At 38.3% G+C, this 22,814-nt stretch overlaps 1 protein-coding gene across 4 annotated transcripts in view; it reads left to right on the forward strand.

Moving 5' to 3' along the window:
• LOC106085576 (metastasis-associated protein MTA3) overlaps positions 1-22,814 on the forward strand; it is a 63,628-nt gene that overhangs the window by 11,566 nt on the left and 29,248 nt on the right. Inside the window, exons 1-6 of one of the 4 annotated variants that reach the window (XM_059362121.1) lie at positions 3,748-3,806; positions 3,911-4,072; positions 16,646-16,753; positions 17,017-17,258; positions 17,419-17,739; positions 17,828-18,016. In XM_059362121.1, coding sequence (XP_059218104.1) covers positions 4,009-4,072; positions 16,646-16,753; positions 17,017-17,258; positions 17,419-17,739; positions 17,828-18,016 — 924 coding nt within the window. In that variant the 5' untranslated portion in view covers positions 3,748-3,806; positions 3,911-4,008. Of the gene's footprint in view, positions 1-3,747; positions 3,807-3,910; positions 4,073-6,166; positions 6,186-16,645; positions 16,754-17,016; positions 17,259-17,418; positions 17,740-17,827; positions 18,017-22,814 lie in introns of those variants that run through there. The other 3 variants (XM_013249883.2, XM_059362122.1, XM_059362120.1) reach the window with 3 other exon arrangements.

A 22,814-nucleotide genomic window follows, 5' to 3' on the forward strand; every position in this document is an offset into this window, starting at 1 on the left:
TTTTACATACTGTTAGTTCACTTTAAACTTCCCACTGGTAAAACATAAACTACAAACAAGTTTTGCAACTGAAAGGTAAAATTATTGAAAAAAAAACGATATTATCGAACTCGTCGGACCTTCTAGTTGGAATTGAGATTGGCGGACACAACTTAATTACACAACCCATTTAATTCCGCCTATCTCCCAACCCCGTGCTCTCAATAGATCGGCTGTTTTGAATAATAGAATTTTAATTTGAAACATTGCAATTATAAATTAAATAAAGCTTAACATTGTGTCGCAGGCGAGAGTTGAACCAAGAAACTTCTGTTTACAAAGCAGACGCTCTACGCATTCATCCACATGACTATTAGTTGATTCTTCGACAGCATGCCTATGTCAAGGGAATGTCGGTGGAGGGTGCCCTGCACGAGGTTGTGCATAAAATAGAAGAACCCTTCCATGCCAAGACGTACACCTTGGCCGTTTGCATTGACATCAAGGGGGCTTTTAATAATGTGCGGACCGACACATTGATCCAATCCTTAGGTCAGTACCGGGTGGACCAGGTCCTTATAGACTGGATAAACCATATGCTAAAGAGCAGGTGGATAAATTGAATTGGAAGTATCACATTCAGGAGCGTATTAAGGGGAGAACATGTTGTCTCGGCATAGGCGGAGCACTGAGGACCACGCCCACTAGGGTACTGGAGACTTCTAGATATCCGACCCATTGACATATTAAGTATGAAGTAGCCACTGCGGCTATGAGTCTTAAGGCGATGGGAGAATGTGGTATAATCGAGGAGACGAAAGGAAACCTGGCAGGAAGGGAGGGATACCTGAGATGACACTTGAGGTCGAGTGCGAGGCGCTGCTGCCATCGGCAAACTCTTGTATTGACGGAACCCTAGTATTGCCATCTGGAAGATCATATTACACGGATGGATCAAGGCTAGAGGAGAGAGTGGGCCTAGGGGTCTACATTGAGAACCCAGGGACTAAGATCTGTTTTAGACTGCCTGACCATAATACGGTCCTGCAGGCGAAGATTCGGGCGATCACGGAATGCGTGAAGTGATGTGGTGCTAACGCGGGGACGTGGTGTGTGAACATCTTTACCGACAGTAAAATTGCCATAACGGAGTAAGGGGAAATGAAAGGGCAGACGATTTGGCAGTGAAGGTCAGAGGATTGCCGTCAATAAACTTGGTTAACCCGAAGCCTTTCGGGTCGACTCAGTCCGAGTTAAGGGAGTGGGTGACGAATGCGTAGGCAACATTGTGAAACAGCGAAACGGTCGGTAGGACGGCGAAAATGATGATGGCGGGGATGATGAGACGTTGGAGCAATTCCTTTGTGATTGCCGCGCTTTCGCGTCTATCTGATACAGGTACTTATGTGGATACACAATACCAGACATGAACCAACTTAGGGGAGTGGTGTTGAAACCAATTAATGATTTTGTAAGTAGCACGGAATTCCACACGGAAACTTAACATTTTCTTTTTAGAGGTTACTTTATAGTTTTTAGAGCGCACAACAAGCCGATTACTGGCTTAATTGTATGTACATAGTGGCATGGGGCGGATTAATATATGCACCCTCTTTTCAACCTTACCTAACTATCGCCGGTTACTAAAATACATGGTGCCATCATTTAATTTGAATGACAAAACTAAAAGAAGAAGCAATATACAGCGGTCAAAAAAAGTATTCATCATTCAATGTTTTTTTTTTTAATAAGTCTACAAGAGACAATTGGAATAAAAACATATTAAACTAATGATGCAGTAGTGCTTGTGTGATATATATGTACACAATTTCATTGTTTTTAAAGAAAAAAATAGTATTTATTGGAACAAAAAGGGCCATTTTACAGCTGAACACAAAAAATTAAACAAAAAAAGTATTCATCATTGCAAAAAAACAAAAAAATAAATAACATAATTTAAAAAAATTAATACTTTGTTATTCGACCACCGCGTCTTATAACTTCTTTTAAACGGTTTGACATCGATTGGACTAATTTAGCGGTTATATTTTGGTCTATATTAGTCCATTCCTCCATTATCACCTGTTGCATTTGACTCTTGCTCGAAAAATTGCGCGTTCTCAATTTGCGTTCGAGATGTTTCCAAAGATGTTCAATTGAGTTCAAGTCGGGACTTTGAGGAGGAGTTTTAATGACTTTGGGGCAGTTATACAGCATCCACATCTTGGTATTTAAAGCAGAATGTTTGGGGTCATTATCTTGATAATATTGAAAGTTATTACCAAGCCCAAGTTTTACAGCACTATCTTTTAAATTCCTCTTTAAAATGTCAATGTAATACTTATGATCCATTACTCCATTAATAATTTCAAGATTTCCCGCTCCTGAAGCCGCCATACACCCCCAAACCATTAAACCACCTCCACCATGTTTTACAGTAGCAACTGTGTTTCGTTCTTCAAGCTCTGTATTTGGTTTTCTGTACACTATGACCTTTCCATCGCACCCAAAAAGATTAAACTTGCTCTCGTCTGCAAAAATGACTGTTTTCCAAAATGATTCGGGCTGTTTTACATACATTTTTGCGAAGTTTAGCCTTTTCACTCGGTTTATTTTATTTATAAAGGGCTTCTTACGTGCAGTTCTTCCTCTGTAACTATGCCTTTTGAGTGTATTTCGAATTGTTTGTGTAGTAACTTCCTTCCCTAAATATTCCATAGTGTTTTTACGAAGAATGGTCGCATTTGTCTTCGGAGTTTTCTGAACTTGCCGCACTAGCCAACGCACATCTCCAACTGAAAGTGCTTTTGGTCGACCAGATCTTGGTTTATTGTCAACAGTTTTCGTTTCTGTTCACTTTCTGGTGATGGATTGTATAGTAGATCGTGGTCTATTTAATATTTCACTGATAGTTTTTTGAGTTAAACCATTCCTGTGGTGTTTTATTATCAAAACTTTTACCTCATCAGAAACCTCGTTTTGCTTACGACCCATTTTGACAAAAACTATATTTTCAATGAAATTAAATATTTGCTGTCAAGGGCAAAGCCTCCTTTACTAAATAAAACAGAAAAGGGGGATTCCCAAATAATATTTGAATTTGACTTTGATGATAGCACATCAATGATGAATACTTTTTTTTGTTCTGTTTTTGGTGTTATTATATAAAATTGCATTTTTTGCGCTAATTAAATTTATTTTTTGAATTTATTTTAAAACATATTACGAAAAATAAACTATTGCATAAAACTGCATTATTTGTTTACTTTAAATTTTCTTCAATTACCCAAAATAAGTGAATTTATTATCAATTTTGCTAATGATGAATACTTTTTTTGACCGCTGTATTTGTTCTGGAGTGGCAAAATTGCTAAGAATATTAACAAAATCGCCTTTAATGTTTATATATAGTGCATTGCTGCATATCTATAGAATTAAATAACACCTTAATAGTCTATTTTTATGCTTGTTTTACAACGAATTTTGATTTATTTAACACTGCAAGTTTACCGCTGTCGCTGTTGGTATTTTTTGGGAAATCATTGCAAAACAAAGGAAAATAAACAACTGATAGCATTTTCCTACAAAATTTGTCAGTAAAATGTTAAAATATAAACGATTATTAGATTATTAACAATTAATGTTAGCTTTTTTCTTGTCATACAATCATTTTTGGCCTTTACAAGACGTTTGATCTGGGGCTGTGTTGCGCTTGCTGCGAATTGTGTCTGTCAGAATAACAAACGGTGGTGTTGTAAAATGTGTCTTTCGCTCTGCATTTTATCATCATACGATTCCAAAACCTAATAGAAACAAATATTGACAATGTAGTATAATTATTTTTTTTTAATCGCGAAAAACATGTGTTTTCAACTGTGAAAAACGCGTTGTCTTTAATTTATTTCTAATAATTGTTTTTGGTTTCTTTCAGACTATGTCTATGTGGAGACATCTCCGAACAGTCCATATCTCATACGTCGCATAGAGGAACTGAATAAAAATCAATCCGGAAATGTTGAAGCAAAAGTTATGTGCTTCTACAGGAGGCGTGATCTTCCAAATCCCTTGGTTCAATTAGCTGATAAACATCAACGTAAGTAATTTAGTTGACTTTACAAAACGAACAAATATAACACCAAATATTGTAGTTCCCTACATCAAGTTTGACAGTTCACTTATTTGCTTTCATTTACCATAGTGGCTTAAATTCATGAAAGCAAACAAAGAAAAATATTAAATGCAAATGCAAATTTGCCCATGACATTGCCCAGAGACAAACTTCTCGCACATCAATGAGTGCTGTCCGATTCAAGTTTAAGCTCCTTCTTTTTATAGCCGAGTCCGAACGGCGTGCCGCAGTGCGACACCTCTTTGGGGAAGAGTTTTTACATGACAAAGTACCTCAAACTGACCTATCCTAGGAGGGGTAGTCACCGATGAAAAATGTTTCTGTTCAGCGTCATACGCGGAAATGCTAACCTTTGCGCTACTGTGGCCCCCCCTAATCAACCTTATTCCGGTTGTCGAAGGCGTAATCGAATTTCGACACTTTCGCAAAACGGTATTATGGTAGTCGAAGACGTAATAAATAGAGAGCGGAAAAATGTGCACCTTTTGATTATGGGTCAATTTTGACCAACATTTGTATTTAGACATGATTTGGTGCAAGCAAACGAATTTTGAGTGCATATCTGATATATGATATTTTTATGCAGAAAACAAATACGCCGAAGAAACTTACTTATTTAAAAAAACTCCTCAGCGGTGAGTTGGGCGCGGAGGGGGTCAAGAGGGGCGCAGTCAGTTACCATCATTCTCTGGTCGCTCATTTGTTGGTACATCCCGGAGTGCCTTCTCCGCAGGCTTCTGGTCCCTGCACGGACCTTACGGAGAAACCTCCGCCTCCATTATCGCTGGGTGTCGGTGAGGTGTAACCGGTGCATAGAGTGGGTACATTTCCGATCTTGCTCTGGTCTTACATCACTACGGGAGTATACCCACACTAAATATGTTGCAAGGTGATGTGCGAACACAGAGAGCAGTGGGTCACGGCGTCGTCGTCGTCGTCGTCGTCGCCTTCTGCGTCATCGTCGCCTTCTGCCTCCTTGTTGTCAGTCTATGTGACTCCTCCGTCTTTTCCCGTGCGGCAATATACGCAACAGCAGCGCCCCAGGCGAAACGGCAAATCTAGCGCGTCATAATTCAAATTTCACAATAGAGAAATGGTATTTCCGATATTTCAGATTGCCAACAAACCACTGACTTCGAAACTGCTAGTTTTTGTTACTTTATGTACGCTTTAAATTCACTGTGAGCTTTCAAACTTAAATATGTTTTAAAGGAGAACATGTGTATTATTGGAACATTTTATATTGTGTGGTAAAAGTGTGGTAAATAAAAAAAGTATTTCCATATATCACAATATAGTGATTGTGTTTAAATTTTGGGGTGTGTGTAAGAAAACAAAAAAAAAAATAGTTTTCGTGAAATATGACTTGTTTATTTACTCATATAAAGCCACATATTTTTTTTGTCCTATTTTTGTCTATTCAGTTTGTGTTGATCGTTGTTAAAAGGCTGAAGGTCAAATCAGCTGCAAGTTTTTGCAATATTTTGATATATATGCCTTCCAAAAAGTCTTTTGGATATGCAGACGAATGTTTTCAAAAAATAATTGATGAATAATTGAAAACCAAGTGATAATTAATCCTATAAAATAAGTAAAAATTAAAAATTTTTAAAGCAAAATTAGAAGAAAAATGTAACCGAGATTGAAAAATGTTTTCGAGCCAAGAAAGAGTTACTATCATGTTCTGCCCACAACCAGTTTCAATAATTATTCTCAATAATTGAAGGTAAAGCTTATAAATAGCTAAAGAAAAATTCGTCTGATATTGTATTGCCGTTGATTTTAAAGTAAACTGTTGCCACAAAAGTTAAAGTCTATTGAAGTTGGTGTCAGACAGACAATCAATCACATCATAGAATGATATCCAAATTTGTTCAAAAATATAAAACCCCATGGAATGTGAAAGAATTGACATTAATTAAAAAGAAAAATAATACAATTAAGATTTGAAAGATAGTAATGAAGACTAAATTTAAATTTGAACGAGTTATTTCAATGTAAAACAGTTACATTTTACCAATTTTTACTTTCGAAAAAGCTGGCATTGCACGAAGCAATCTCGCCAAATTTCAGCCAGGTAGTTCCACTAGTTTTTAAAATATTAATTTTATACAGCTAGATTTACCATTTCGTCCAATGTGCAGCCCCAATATTGCCGGGTCAGTGCCGGAAAGTGTATCATTTTTGCAATTGAATGGCAATGATCTGCGTGGTAAGATCGACGAGATAGTGAATTTAATGAGTTGCAAGAACATATTGTTTGCAGCGATGCAGGATAGAGAAAAAGCTGTTCAACACTTGCACCCTGCACAATTGTCAAGGTTACAATGTGCTACGTAAGGATCGCTTAAGGAATGGAGATGAGCGAATGGGCTTCCGCGAAGTATAGACCCATAACGTCTGCGCCTGGCGCTAGTTACCCTAACCTGGAGTGCATGGGGATAACAGCCAGGGCCGGTACTGCCGAGATAGAGCTATACAACGTGTACATACCGTCGGTTGGTAGTTGTGACCCAGTTAATGACCAAGCTTACAAGCCCGAAATAAGTGGACTATTGTCTAGCCATAATCGTCTGGTTCTAGGAGACTTTAATGCGCATCACATTTCATGGCATTCTACCCTAGGTTACTACCAGAGTGGCATAGTTATGGCAGAGCAGATTGAATGCTCTACGTTTTACACGGTGAATGAAGGATTACGAGGAGGTGCAGCAGCTCGCCAGACATTTCCATTGCATCCTCTGATCTCCTGAGTGACGTATCCTGGCAAGTCGTCATCTCTTTGGGTTAAGATCACCTCCCGATAATTCTCCCCATCGACCGATCACCCGACTTCAAAACCTTTGAACGCCGGACGTTTAAAAATCAAAGAAGACCGATTGGGTCGGCTTCAGTGAACTGACACGCAGCAGCCGCTCGCTTTATACTAGCCGGTCGAATAGCCCAAGTGCGTCCCAATTCCCGGCGCAGGCAGTAGTACTCGCAGATAAGCTCGGTGGGATTCGTTGTACGGACCACACATACCCCAGAATCAGCGAGCTGAACTAGGAAATAAAATGGGTAGTCAACGAACATAGCGGAATTTGTGGATGGAACACGTAGAGCAATGTAATTTAGGCATCGGTTTAGGCAAGCTGTGGTCTACTGTTAAGTCGCTCCCAAACACCGGTAGACGGGAAGACAGAACATCAGTCCCGGCACGGGATAGCCGCGAGCACCACACAGGTCGGAACATTGAGTTTCGATATGTGTGGTGTTCATTGCTGTCACGAGAAGCTTAGTTGCGAGCTATCGGGCGTGTCCACATGTTGCGGATAGTGGAACGCTCCATACGGGGTAGCTGCAACGGCAGTCTCGGTCAATCAGCGATATCGAGCGGAGAGTCTCAGGGAGAGGTTAGGCAGCATCGGCTCTTGCAAAAATACTGAATGTCTATCATGCTCGATATGACAAGGCGAATTAATGGCGCCTTTAAATAGCCAATGGACACCCTGTTCCCGCGGCGATCGGTCCTTTGGTACGGAACGGAGCTTGACGAGTATCGTCACCTTCACATTAAAACGTGGCTACAACAACAACAACAGGACCTCAGTCACTTTTGGCGAAGAGATGCTGTAGGTTGTTCAACCGAAAATTTGTTGTGCATCCCGAGAGTGACAGGGCTAGGAAGAGAGCCATTCGTCTTATCCGTGGTCTCCGAGCCAATTTTCGAAGTTATCAACAAGGAGTTGGGTCCCGACGCAATCTCTACACTGATGCTGAAGAATCTGGATCTACCTGGAGTTGAGTACCTTACAACTGTCCTCAACTGTCCTATCTGGAAGATGGGCAAAGTTATCCCGCTAATGAAGCCTGGAAAGGACCCGAGTAAGGGGGGTCGTACAAACCGATCTCCCTCCTTTCACCTGACGCAGGTGGATTTCGAAGACTGCAAAGCATAACTGCTTTGAATGGCATCATCGCTCACATTTGCTGCGGCTTCAATCAGGCCAGGCCATGTGATAGGAGGGTCCTTGTGGCACTGGACATATTGAAGGCATTCGATCGATTTGTATCTTAATATAGCCCCCATATAGACCGATCTTCTGATTTAAGGCCTAAGACCAATAAAAGTCGTATTTATTTCTTCTTTTCGCTGAAATTTGGTATATATAACACTTTAATGTTCGCAAAATCAGAAAACAGTAGTTTCCCGCAATCCGACTATTTTTGGAAGTACCTGAATGATGATGGATGGAACGAGCTTGCTAAACGAGGATCGCCACCTCCACATGAAAATGTGGCTACAACAAGAACAAAAAAAATTGGAGTCAAGTTGTTGTTGTAGCAGTGTCTTATACGCTGAGACGGCAGCACTTGCCGATGAAGGACTCCATCGGGTCAATCCGGTACGTTCAACCGGCTGCCATAGAATTGAATGGAGTCAAGTTATTAGGTAAATTGATAAAGCCATATAGAAGTGGAGTACGAATCTGTCATTTAAATTTAAGACCAAGTGATAAGGAGCGATAAAGAATCTGATAATAATATGTGGAGTCGAGTGTCTGCGGGTCGCCCCACCTGCAAACGGACATAATACGATCGGGATCCTATAGGAGGCCTTTAGACCATCTATGTTAACTTTACTGTTATCTACGAACACCTCAAAAATGTTAATTTCAAAGCCATCGACACAACTTCCAAATGATCCACATATTGTGTATATTCTCTGGAAGAATTTGTAGGTGCATGGAAAGAATTTCTTCGCTACAAATGAATATAGCATTGGACAGCTATCTTTTCCCGACAGGGGATGACTATGAGCACCACGTGGTTGAAACTCTAAGGTCCGATTTGTATGGGGGTGGACAGCGTCCACAGGTACCGGATAGTGGTATACGAGAAGGCGAGATATTGGCGCTTTTAAATAAAACTTGTCGAGGATTACTACCTCCACATACAAATATGGCTACAACAACACCAGCAATAGCTAGTGTGCAAATAGTCAAGCTTGGTAAAGCTGCTATTACACGATAAGACTTGTCATATGAGCTGCCGCACTCTGTACTCATAAGACTTGTTTTATGTACGTCAAATACGAAAGGCGCGCTTCAATCGGCATGTATTCTTATATGTATTGTACTTTTTCTTTAGTCAAATGTCTACATGTTTGTTCGATGATATGAGTTCGAATTAAATGAAAAAGTTGCATATCTATTCAAAATTCATTTGTCATTTTAAATTTTTCATACGTATTACATGATGTGTACAACTTTCTGAGTTGCTATTTCTGAAATTTCATATTACAAGTCTTAATGTGTAATAGCAGCTTTAGTGCTAAATCCATTTCGTAAAAGCGTTTTCGCAATAACTTTGATATACAAAAGTCTTCACACTAGAGATGATTTGCCACTCACGCTCACGAGAAATCACGACTCATATGGTATCCCCTTTCGTTTCGTTTTCCATTGCATAGAAATTTTCGATCATTATGCTCGTCTCGAAAGTAAAATGAACACCTTAACTTTTTACATTTTCATGTGGGTAGTAGGTAGAATTTGGAAATAAATTGTATACTAATATCCCTAGAAAAAGTTTTGCTTCCAAAAATGTAGAAAAATTTAGTTTTTGGGGATCTGGATGTACTTCAAAAATACACCCATTGTTGTAGCATAGGGTTGTCGCCAAAAAATACATCCTTTCCAGTGAATTTTATTAGGTTCAATGTTTTTGTTTGTTTGCGTTTTTTTTAATCGGGTTACAAAATTGGGTAAGACCTTGGAAACTAGAGGGAAAAACGCAACTTAAAGTCGGTATAGAAAAAATTTACTAAAAAACCTTAAGAGCAATAAACTACTGATATGTCGCTAAGAAACTACAAAAATGCAATCCAATCATAACTCCACCCCAATTATGATCAACGAAATACTCGTACTTTTCTTTTAGAATAACTCCCAATTTATGTTGCTGGATCGTTATTCACAAAACTTAATGCATCTTTAAAGTAGGTTTTTTCGATAGTTTTGTAAAGAAAATTTATCAAATAAAATTACTTTGAAGCTGCAATATTCTACTTTCAAATGTATTTATTTGAAGCTTGTATAATCCTTAGTCTCGCTCGCTAGGAGTGTTTTAAGGTCTTTGATTTTTGGATTATAGTTGAACTCCAATCCTAAATACTTTTCAATAAGTTTAAAATTGTTTATTTAGGAGATCTACTCCTGCAGTAGAAAGCAAAACCGAGTGGATGTTTCATTTATTACATTTCTTTCGAATATTAAAAATCAAAAAGTAGAGCTAAATGAAATGCTTTTTTAGTTTAACGATCTTCCAGTTAAAACGATTTTACAATCATTTCTGAACATTAAAACCATAAATGAAAAGTTCAGACACAATTGTCATATGCACTCAGTTTTGAACTTTTTGGATAATTTTAGAAAATGTTTGTATGAATGACTTACATAGGGGAAACATTTTTGCGCGAATGTTCATGGATGTATGTCTTTAAAATATCGTTTTAAGTCATTTCCGCATTAAGCATCGATATCTCCAAGCGATTTGGATATCAGGTCCGTACTCTACTCAAAATCTCGCTTAATCCCCATATTATCATGATCGGACAGTAAGCCCATTTAGGGTTAGCTTTTAGGAATGGGCCCCCTCGCAGATGCATTCATTCAAATTTTAAATTAAGAGTTATTTCTTTGTTTTTACATGCAACAACATTACGATAATCTTATGCAAATTTGCCGATGAAATTCCATTAAGGAAGAGGGACAAACTTCTCACACATCAATTAGTGCTGTCCGTTTCAAGTTTTAAGCTCAATGATAAGGGGCCTCCTTTTTATAAGCGAGTCCGAACACTGAGTCCAGTGTGACACCCCTTTGGAGAGAAGTTTTGACACAGCATTAGGAGGGAATCACCACCGCGAAGATTTGAACCAAGGCGCTCTGGCTACGGTAGCTTTAGATCCCTTGACATCCCTATTACGGTTGAAATCGGGCATAGTTGCTATATGGACTGATCTGCTGAGAAGTCGGTCCCGGTTTGTCCCATTACCCGAACTCGGAATAGATTTCTAAGCGCCTTGATATTCTGTGCTCCTTTTCCAGTAGTATCTTATGTTATGTTAGGTTTAAGTGGCAGGCGGCCATCATACTTACCTAGACGTTTTTGCAGAAGAAGAACGAAGACGCCTTCTAGTTTCTACCGTTGAACTATACAGCTCGCCTTAAAAAGCACAACAACTTGCGAATGTACACATCCGCATAATCAATAAAATTCTCAAAGATAAATTTTAATCTAAAGTCGAATTTTTTCTGCGTGCCAGTTCGAGACTCACAGCAGATGTTCTATAGCCTCCTTTTCCTCGATGCCCTCACAGCTTCTGCAGGAGTCGTTACTCAGACAGTGACCTTTCATGAGGGGACAATGACTGAGACGTCTGTTCTGGCTAGCGACAGCAAAGCAATAGGTCTCTTTAAGTAAGAATTTGGCCAAATAATTTTGAAGAGTTAACAACCCGCTCTTTGTGACAATTTGGTATTCGTTGCTCCTCGAGTCTGATCTTGAAGACTTAGCTTATATGCCCATAGAGTTATAACCGCAGATTCCAGTTCCTCTGGAATATGTAAGGTAGTTCCTACATTCGCCAGCTCGTTGCTCTACAATTCCTTGCGATATCTCTGTGGCCCCGCACCTAGAACAGGTGATTTTTTGAACTGTTCAGCTATCTCGTTGAGAGATCTGCGACAGCCATAATATGTTCCACAGAGATTTAATGGCTGGTCCGAGAAGGTATTTATGCCAATCGCCGTAATATCTTAGCCATGCAACCACTTCTTTAATTGTAATGATCTCCGCTTGAAACACACTACCGTGGTCGGGTAACCTTTTCGATATGACCAGCCCTAGTTCTTCAGAGTACTTCCCAAAGCCCACCTGGTCGCCTAGTTTAGAACCATCCGAAAAAGTCTATGTAACTTGCATTATCAGAGATATTGTAGGTCCAATTGGCCCTATTAGAAATAGTGATACAGAACTTTATATAAAAAAGCGGCTCAGGCAATAAATCTACACCGCCTGCAACATCGAGAATTGTATCAAGGATAACACAGAGCCCGTAGCCGCCGCATGACCGAGGAGAAAGCTCCGTTACCCTCACAGCAGTGATCGAAGAAACTTGTCTGGCCCCAATGTCCAGAGGCATTAGGTGTAGCATTAATTTCAGTGCATCAGACCACAACGCCATATAGAATTATAGATCTGACAACTGCAGTTTATACCCAGTACATGACACGCGGTTTAAACCCCAACGTTTTCCAATGGCTTTGCAGTTATATAGGGCAAACATTGTCTCACATAGTGTAATGTTTGTCTGTCGAAAGGTGGCTTTGTTCCTGAGCTGTCTGCTTAATTCAAAGAAACGTCAATAAGCTAATCCTCCTTACTCTGGTAGTTGAATTTCCTAATTTTTTACAAAATGGTACATGATATTGTCGAAGACGAAAATCAGTTTACATTCTTGGTATCACTAGTCGAATTCGACAGTCAAGTTTGTTGCAATGTCATATCGCTGACATGGCGATGGGCTAGTGACGATGAGGATTTCTGTAGGGCCTGGGGGACGACAGGTGTTCTTGCGACAGCAATGAACACCACACAGATCAAACCTCAATGTTTCAGCCTGTGTGGTGCTCACAGCACGGGATACGTGCCGGGTCCATTATATTAATATCCCTGATGTTGATTTAGGTGGCAAACATATACCATATACATGAGAAATTTCGTATCGATCGAGATTAGACGATACCATCCCTGATTTCTACACAGCATGCAACACAGGCCCCCATTATTTCCATACTAACATTTTCGATCGCAAAAATCTTCTAGACGAAGGTTATGTACGCGGACTAGCTCGTTTAAGAATTGTAGACCATTCTACTGTCGTAAGGAATTAAGTCCTCAAGACAAATCTTCTGTGTGTTCCCGGAATCTTACTTATAAAGGCTGGTACTATATACGTTTTTCGCCGATTACTTTTTTGAAATAATAGATTTTAAAGCAAAAAAACTTGCCGGTTTCGTCAATTTTAACATTTTAATAAAATTGTTATGTTCGTAATGTTTCAAAAAAGTAATCGCGAAAAAAGGTTTTAAACGGTGAAAAACGAACATAGTACCAGCACTTCGCTAGCTCCGTTTTCGATACCCCCTTTTATGTGTATGACTTTCAAAAACCTAGGTAGTCACTCAGTTTATAAGATTATGAAATTTTGTAATAATTGAATATAAAATTTCAGAAATTTGTCCCCTTCTGTAAAGAAAGTACCAAATAGTCCAAGAATTACATAGCATCGGAAAAATCATTAAGTCGCCCAATATATAATATCAAGGTATAAATAAATCCCAATTTTGAGAGCTGAATTGAGCTAATTCATAAAGAAAGGACCAATTTGTATGTTTTAGTACATAAATATACAATTATGAAAAAAAAATCTTCTCGTCGCTCAAAATTTATAGCCAAGGTGTAGCTGTACCCAATTTTGAGAGCTTAAGATCACTTTATGTTTTTGTACCCAAATGCACGAATTAAAAACAAATTTTCTAAACCAATATTTACTGTCAAGGTGTAACCGAATCCTTATTTTGAGTGCATTAGCTCACTCCGTGAAGAAAGTATCATTTTGTACCCTTGAATACCTAATCCTCTTATTGTCCAATATACTCTTTCAAGGTACCAATTGCACCACAGTTAGGATTTCTTGCACATTTCGTATTTTTGTCAAGACTGCGATAATGTTTGTCAAATTGCTTAATTTTAGCAGTCCTCGTTCGCTGTTGGCGAAGATATGCTATTTCGTACTATTTTGCACCTTTTGGTACCAAACTACGATTTTTTATAGGTCATTTAGTCACCCAACATATATTTCAATCTTGTACCTATATGCCAAATTTCAGACCTCTAGCTTCATCTGTAAAGAAAGTACCAAATGGTACCAAAATGTACGAATTGTGAATAGATTATTTAGTTACCCACCATATTTTCCCTAGTTGTACCTGCATGCCAAATTGCAGACCTCTAGCTCCATCGGTAAAGAATTTTGGTACCAAATTGTATGAATTTTTAATAGATCATTTAGTCACAATCATATATTTCTTAGTTGTACCTACATGCCAAATTCCAGACCTCTAGCTCCATTTGTAAAGAAAGTACCAAATGGTACCAAAATTTCCGAATGGTGAATGGGTCGTTAAGTCACTCATCATATATTTCTTAGTTGAACCAACATGCTAAATTTCAGACCTCTAGCTCCATCGGAACAGAAAGTACCAAATGGTACCAAAAAGAACATTTAAAACAACTAAGAAATATATGATGGGTGACATCATGTGTTTCTTAGTTGTACTTTTATGCCAAATTTCAGCCATCTGAAGAGATACCAAAATGTACGAAATTTTAATAGATCATTTAGTTATTCATCATTTATTTCTTAGTTGTAGTTGAGTGACTATGATCTAGAGGTCCGAAACCTCTAGATCATAGTCACTCATCATATTTTTCCTAGTTGTACCTGAATGTAAAATTTGAGACCTCTAGCTCCATCAGTAAAGAAAGTACCAAATTGTATCAAGTTTGGTACCAAAATGTACCAATTTTGGTACCGAAATGTACGAATTTTGAATAGATCATATATTGCCTAGTTGTACCTACATGCCAAATTTTAGACCTCTAGCTCCATCTGCAAAGAAAGTACTAAATGGTACCAGTTGTGGTACTAAATGTAAGTTTTCTCCCGTAACCAGTATTATTTTCATTTTTCTTTTCACTCTCATCCTTTTGCACCAGATGTCTTCTAAACCAAATTTGCTACATGTACTTGTTTTAGTACCCAAATGTACAAATTTCACCCAATTAAGGATGCCATGGTGTACATAAGTTCCATAATCCATACCAAATAGTACCATACCATAACTTATTTTTTCGAGACGCTCTTTTATTTGAGCCCAAGAACATAATTCTAGTCCTTTCCCTTAACGCTGGGCAAATATGAACCATTACGTACTCTTTGGTACATGTTAGTACCTAAACGTACGAATATCACCAAATCGCGTCTTATCCCGTGCCTATGCCCCAAGACCAACATTCGCGCAAAGTTTCATGATTTTAGCTTTAGCCGTTTGGTCTGAGCGATGATCAGCCAGTCAGTCACGCAACTCTTTTATATATATAGATTATTGTTCTAAAAGAGTCACGTGTTATTCGTTTGGAAGTAACAACTACGAAAAAACTTAACAAAAATGTTCGTATTGCTCGTGATACTAAGTACTAATCGAAATCTAAACCAAGTGAGAATTCTGTTTGGTGTTGTGGAAATTGTCACTTAAAAGAAAACATCGGATAACATAATTCAATACAAGTCCTAAACGCACGAGGCATGAAAATAATAAAAACAGTAACAAAACAATGAATGGTAATTGGATGAATATAAGTTTATATGGGAGCTAATCTAAACATGGCCCATTTACAATACCTAATGGTGTAGGTCGGTTGGGAACCTACACCATTAGGAAGTATTTGTCCAAAATTTCAAGCGCCTAACTTTACTCCTTCGAAAGTTAGCGTGCTTATCACAGACAGACAGTTGGACGGACATGGCTAGAACGACTTAAGATGTCATGGCGATCAAGAATATACATACTTAATGGAGTCTTAGAACAATATTTCGATGTGTTACAAACGGAATGACGATGTTAGTATACCTCCATCCTATGGTGGATGGTATAAAAACATTGCTTTAGTAAATATTGGGTTGCCCAAAAAGTAATTGCGGATTTTTTAAAAGAAAGTAAATGCATTTTTAATAAAATTTAGAATGAACTTTAATCAAATATACTTTTTTACACTTTTTTTCTAAAGCAAGCTAAAAGTAACAGCTGATAACTGACAGAAGAAAGAATGCAATTACAGAGTCACAAGCTGTGAAAAAATTTGTCAACGCCGACTATATGAAAAATCCGCAATTACTTTTCGGGCAACACAATAGATCGAAAAAGTGGTGCGTACACATGAATTCATATCCATTCGGTCTCAAAGACTGAAACATATTTTTTAGAAAAAAATTACGCTTAAAGAATAAAATTCAGGTCAAAAATATCTAATTAGATTAAATTTTATCTGCTACTAGATACAATTACATCGGACCATGTCAATTGTTTTTTACTCGGGATAAGATAATCTACAATACTTACTATTTTCAAGCATTAAATAAGAAGAGCATTGAAATGAAAAGTTACATCTTTCAGTTGCGTAAGTAAGTTTCGTACTTATTTATTTCTTAAGAGAAACACAGAAGAAGCCTGGTGTTTTTGATCATCAAAGAACATTGGATGAGTTTAATGAATGAATTAATTTTTGAGCAATATAAACATAATGTTAGGGTTACAACCAACATGTATTACATATTGATGCATACAACGCACATCACTATTTACAACATTTTCCTAAAATTATTTTTGGTAAACAAATTTTATAATTTTTTTCTAAATTATGTAGTGGCCACTGCTGAAGACTCCCCTCTGGCAATGAAGCTGAAGAAAACATGGCTTAGAACACCAGTAGGAGAAGAACAAGCCGCACAAGCTGTGCTAGACCCTTCGATAGGTATCAATTTCGAAACTATTTCATATTATATAAAAAACTTCAATTATTAGAAAGTAGTTAATTAAATATATAGTCTTTTTGGCATTTGCTTAGTTGTCATATGGTTATCGTTAGCATTTTCATTTTTTTTTTCATCTGAAATGCGTTGCATTTTATTTAATAATATTTAGCTTAAAATTTAGTTTATTATTATTTAAATGTATTTTAAAATAACATGATTTTTTTTGCGGTTTTAATATTTCTATTTGTATCTTGTATTTTAGCTGCCCTTGATGAGGAACGTACAAGTCCTGTTAGTTCAGCTGGTGATAAAGCTGCAGGGGGTAATAGTGCGCCCTCCGAAAGGCATGAGCCCTTGACAGCTAAACAACGCTATCAAATCAAGCATCGCGAATTATTTCTTTCGCGCCAAGTTGAGTCTTTACCCGCCACACAAATTCGAGGCAAATGTTCGGTGACATTGCTGAATGAAACGGAATCTCTTCAAAGTTATATAAATAAAGACGTGAGTCGTAAATTTCCAATGTTTTCGTATGTAGGAGAACTTTGTGGTTGTTCAAAATCATAATAAATAAACATTCTAAAACTGTATTTCTCACATTTATCAAACAAGTTTAACACATCCGCTCGTTTGGTTGGTTTATTTTTTTCATTTATGTTTCCAGGATACCTTTTTCTATTGCTTGGTATTTGATCCTACACAAAAAACGCTCTTAGCCGATAAGGGAGAAATCCGTGTAGGCAGCCGTTATCAAAGTGAAATTCCTGCTAAACTCAAAGATACAGTAACGGACGATCGCAAATTAGAAGAGTTGGAGACATTGATATGGACTCCGCATCATGCGCTAAACGATCGCAAAATCGATCAATTCTTGGTTGTGTCACGTTCAATTGGCACATTTGCACGAGCTTTGGACTGTAGTAGTTCTGTCAAACAACCTTCTTTGCATATGTCTGCGGCGGCAGCCAGTCGTGACATAACATTGGTATGCCAAAGTTTTAGAGTTTAAATTTTGTCAATTGTGTTTAATGTGTGTGTTTTTTTTTTATTTCTTTGTCTCCCATTTCCAATAGTTTCATGCCATGGACACTTTGCACAAACATAACTATTCCATAGAAGAAGCGATGTGTTCTTTAGTTCCTTCCACTGGTCCAGTTTTATGTCGAGATGAGATCGAGGATTGGAGTGCTTCAGAGGCGAATCTCTTCGAGGAAGCATTAGATAAATATGGCAAAGATTTCAATGATATACGACAAGATTTCGTAAGTTCTTCAATCATTATGCAAAGTCTGCTAATATGTCATTTTAAAATTGTCATAATAGTAAATTCAATAATGGTTGTTTTATAATTTGAAAAATCAGAAAGTAATTAAAAATTGAGACAATTCGAAAGTTTATTTGAAAAAAGTTGCACTTTTGCCGAGGGAGCTCGGCATGCTGAATGATGCAGCCACCGATCTATTCTGGGTATTATGGATAAGGATGGAAGAGTGGGAGAAGATCATAAATTAACTGGCACCGTTAAGGGAAAATTGGGAGACGTATGTTGTGTTTAAGTGGGATAACCTCTGCCTTTACTAGTGGTTTGAAGACGGAGTCAGGGAAGGGATTAGGTGTCTTCTCTGAGACTGAGACTGCCGGACGAGTGTATGTTAGTCCAGGCAGATGTATTTTCAGTGCGATTGCCGCAAATTAAATATGGTGAAGGGGTTTACCCCTGTGGACGATAGTATGGCGGCGCTGAAGGTCCGTCGCGGTTTGTGTGGAATTCCCGAGCGAACACCAGGCTCACGGTAAACGCTGACCTGGGCCTAATTCTTGCATCCGTTATCGAGCAAGTTTTTGTTCCAAGATTATGTCCGTTGCGTAAATACAAATTGGATGATGGAGTCCGAACGTAAATTACCAAAAAGTTATCGATTTGGGATATGAAAAAATCAATTAGCCGAGCATATTTTGACATCTCAGTGGTAAATAACGCAAATTGTGGCTGTTTAAAAAGGTTAATACTATTAACAAAATAAATAAAAACATGTTACGGGTTTTGCACAATAAATTGTTGTTTAATATAAATACATTTCCCTCGTTGGTTAGATAAGGATTATTTTATGATACAACAAATGAAGATTGTTCCATGAATATTTTTGACCAAGTGCATTTTCTAAAAGTAAATATACGTATGTATGACAAAAAATATATATGGCCTCTACGACCACCAACAGTGCTTCTTCAATAATTGTTTTTCTGGGCAGGGACAAGAAGAACAAGAGACAAAGTTAGATGTATTTCCTTCTAAAAATATCCTGACGTATTAAATTTAGTGGTTAATTGATAAAAAAAATTTTCTTTGTTTTTCATGTATGTAGAGAATTTGATTTTTTGCTTTGCCAATTTGTTCCACTAGCCCAACGTAGAACAGCGTTCCAAGCGCTTTGATCTTCTGCGCTCATTCTAAAATCTCTGACACCAAGTTTTGAGGTGTCTCCCACCACTTGATCTTTCCATCGGGCTTTGGTCTTCACGGTTTGCGTGTAGCACCGTGTTTGTCTTCAAAGGGCTTCTTTGCTGGAGCTTCTTTGCTGGAGCTTCTTCATCCATTCTGACAACTGGACCTAGCCAACGCAGCCGTTGTATTTTGATACTTGTAAATATGCTATCGTCGTGATACAGATCATATGTATATTCTCCATTAACGCAAACTGGTCCATATATTTTACGAAGAATCTTTCTCTTAAATACTCTAAGCACTGCCTCATCTGCTTTCACAAGTACCCATGCCGCAGAACCATATAACAAAACGGATAGTATCAGTGTCTTGTATAGTGTAATCTTCGTCTGTCGAGAGGTGGCCTTGTTTCTAAACTGCTTACTTAATCCAAAGTAGCATCTGTTTGCCAGTATTATACTTCGCTTTATCTCAAAACTGGTGTCATTCGTTTCGGTTACGCCAGTGCCGAGGTAGATAAAGTTACTGACTATCTCAAAGTTGTGGTTCCCAACTTTCTTCATTTTCTTTATCTGCTCGGTTGTGCAAGGCTATTTAGGAGTTGAAACCATCCATTTCGTCTTATCTCCATTTACTGCCAGACCCATTTTCACTGACTCTCTTTCGATTCTTTCAAAGGCTGCAGTTACTACTTCCGGCGACCGACCTATGTAGTGCATGTGTTCTCTCGTGATTAGTGTGCCATATCTATTCACATCTGCATCTCGTATGATCTTCTCCAGCAGGATATTAAAGAGATCACACGATAGACTGTCTCCTTGTCTGAAACCTCATTTGGTATTGAATGGTTCGGAGAGATTCTTTCCTATTCTTACTGAGGAACGCGAATCAGCAAGTGTCATCCTGCAGAGTCTTATTAATTTTACAGGGATACCAAACTCAGACATGGCTTGAAATACCTTTGAACGTAAGGCGGCTTTGTAATCAACAAAGATATGGTAGTTGTTGATTTGTCCTTCTCGGGTCTTTTCCAGGAGTTGGCGCAGTGTGAATATCTGGTCCAGGGTGGATTTACCAGGTCAAAAGCCGCATTGATAGATCCCAATTATCTCATTGACTTTAGGTTTTAATCTTTCACACAGTACGCTCAAGAGTATCTTGTATGTGATGGGGAGAAGACTTATTCCTCTGTAGGTGGCACATTCCATCTTGTCTCCTTTCTTGTGTACTGGACATAGCATACCAAGGTTCCAATCATCGAATATGAGTTCTTCTAGCCAGATTGCGCAGATAAGCTGATGCATACCCCTTATCAGCGTGTCGCTTCCGGTCTTAAATAGTTCAGCTGGTAACCCGTCGGCTCATGCTGCCTTGTTGTTCTTTAGTCGGGTCACTGCTACTTGGACCTCATTCTGACTAGGAGGTAAATATTCTGTACCATTATCATTGATTGGTGATGCGGTGGGTAAAATGTTATTTCCATATCCTCAGCATGCTATCTGTGCCAGTTACCAGATCTCCTTCTTTGTCTCTGCAGGAGGATGTGCCTGCACCAAAGCCATTGGTTTGACGTTTAATTCTTTGGTAGAATTTCCGGACTTTATTCTGTCTTCTGTACATTTCAATTCGCTCACACTCACGTCTTTCCATTTCGTTTTTCTTTCTGCGGAATAGACGTTTCTCCTCTTTCCTTTCAAAAAAGTGATTAAAAATTGAAGGAAATTTCATTAAAGAAATTGCAAAATATTATATTATTATTATTATGACCTGTTTGAGAAAAAACGTTTTCAATGCAATCCAGTTGTTGTTGTTGTATCAGTTTGTTGTGTTCTATATTTCGTCTGCTTGATACTGTTGAGTGTCAAGACCCAGGAACTCTGCGACTAAGATGGGGTGCGTCCACAGGGATCTGGGTCTGAGTCGAGTGGGTCTGGCTGGGCAGGTAAACAGGTGACGTGTATCGTGTGGTCCCTGGTTACAATCGGGATATACATTTTGCACGTCAGCATCAATCCTTGCTCTGTAGGAGTTGCGACGGCTGCATCTGCCGGAACGAAATTGGGCCGGAACTACTCTGGTTTGCTGGGGGAGGTCAATTTCTTCAGGTGCAATGGGAGGCGGTGGTTCTCCAAGAACTTCATTCACCCAGTAGCCATTTACCACTTCTGCTACCGTGTCTGCCATCCAGTCAATGACTTCTGTGGAGCCAATGTAGAAAAAAATTCATTTATGACCTTTAAAGAACTACAGCATTGTTTAGATGCGTCTGTTGAAGCCTAGAGGCCGAAAAAGAATAAGCGCGTTGAGCTTTGTGTTTGAGCGTCGCATTGCAAAAATGAAACTCTGCACACGAATCCCATAAAAGCAACGCGGAAAAGTTAAACAAATTTCTCATTCATTCTGTGGTGCCACACATTAGTAGTGTTTGTAGTCGTCAAAATTAAAAATTGTTTAACTTTTGCGAATTGATTTTTTGACATTTGTTTGCAGAGTTGCATTTTTCAACGCGATGCTCCTCAATGCGCTCATTATATTTAGGCCTTTATTGTACCGAGATACTTTCTGCGACAGCAAAACTGGGCGTTCACTTCACTTTCAGACCTATTCTGAATAACAATTAACTGGGAGTTTTTTTCCGCTCTCTACTCCCTCTTTCCTTTATTCTGAACAACAATTCATTTGATGTTTTTCCCTGCTCCCTTTTCCCTTGTTCTAAACAAACTTCAAAAAGGGAAATATTTCCCAGGGAAAAAAGTGGTGTTCTGAGTCGAAATAAAAAAAGCCCAAAGAAATGGAAAGACGTTGGTATAAAAAAAAATGATGAATTTAATGTTATTTATAAATAAATGATACCACTTCTTACTATTTACAAGCAATTTATTTATCAAAAACAAGTTAAAAATTTTGTTAGGTTCTCCCAGCCAAAACGTGGGTATATTCACATTGTCATTCCGTTTGCAATACATCGAAATATCATTTCCTACCTTACAATTTATATAAATTCTTGATTCTCGCAAAATTCTGAGACAACTCAGCCATATCCGTCCGTCTATTGTTGAAATTGGACTACAGCCTTTAAAAATGAAGATACTCCGCTGAAACTTGGCACAGATTTTATATCATAGGCACAATCCCATTGCAGCCGGTTGTACGTACCGGATTGACCCGATGGAATCCTTCATCGGTAAGGGCTGCCGCTTCGGTGTACAATACCCTGCTACAACAACAACCACATTATATCATAGGCAAGTTTAGTTTAGACATACATCTTGCACATCGGCATCAATCCTTGCTCTGTAGGAGTTGAGGCGGCTGCATCTGCTGGATCGTAGTTGAGCCAGAACTACTATGGTTTACCGGGGGAGGCCAATTTCTTCAGATGTAATGCGAGGCGGTCGTTCTCCAAGGACTACTTTCACCTGGGAGCTATTGGGTTGCCCAAAAAGTAATTGAGGATTTTTCATATAGTCGGCGTTGACAAATTTTTTCACAGCTTGTGACTCTGTAATTGCATTCTTTCTTCTGTTCTGCTTTAGAAAAAAAAAGTGTAAAAAAGTATATTTGATTAAAGTTCATTCTAAGTTTTATTAAAAATGCATTTACTTTCTTTTAAA

Source organism: Stomoxys calcitrans, chromosome 2 (genome assembly GCF_963082655.1).
Source record: "Stomoxys calcitrans chromosome 2, idStoCalc2.1, whole genome shotgun sequence".
NCBI classification, from domain to species: domain Eukaryota; kingdom Metazoa; phylum Arthropoda; class Insecta; order Diptera; family Muscidae; genus Stomoxys; species Stomoxys calcitrans.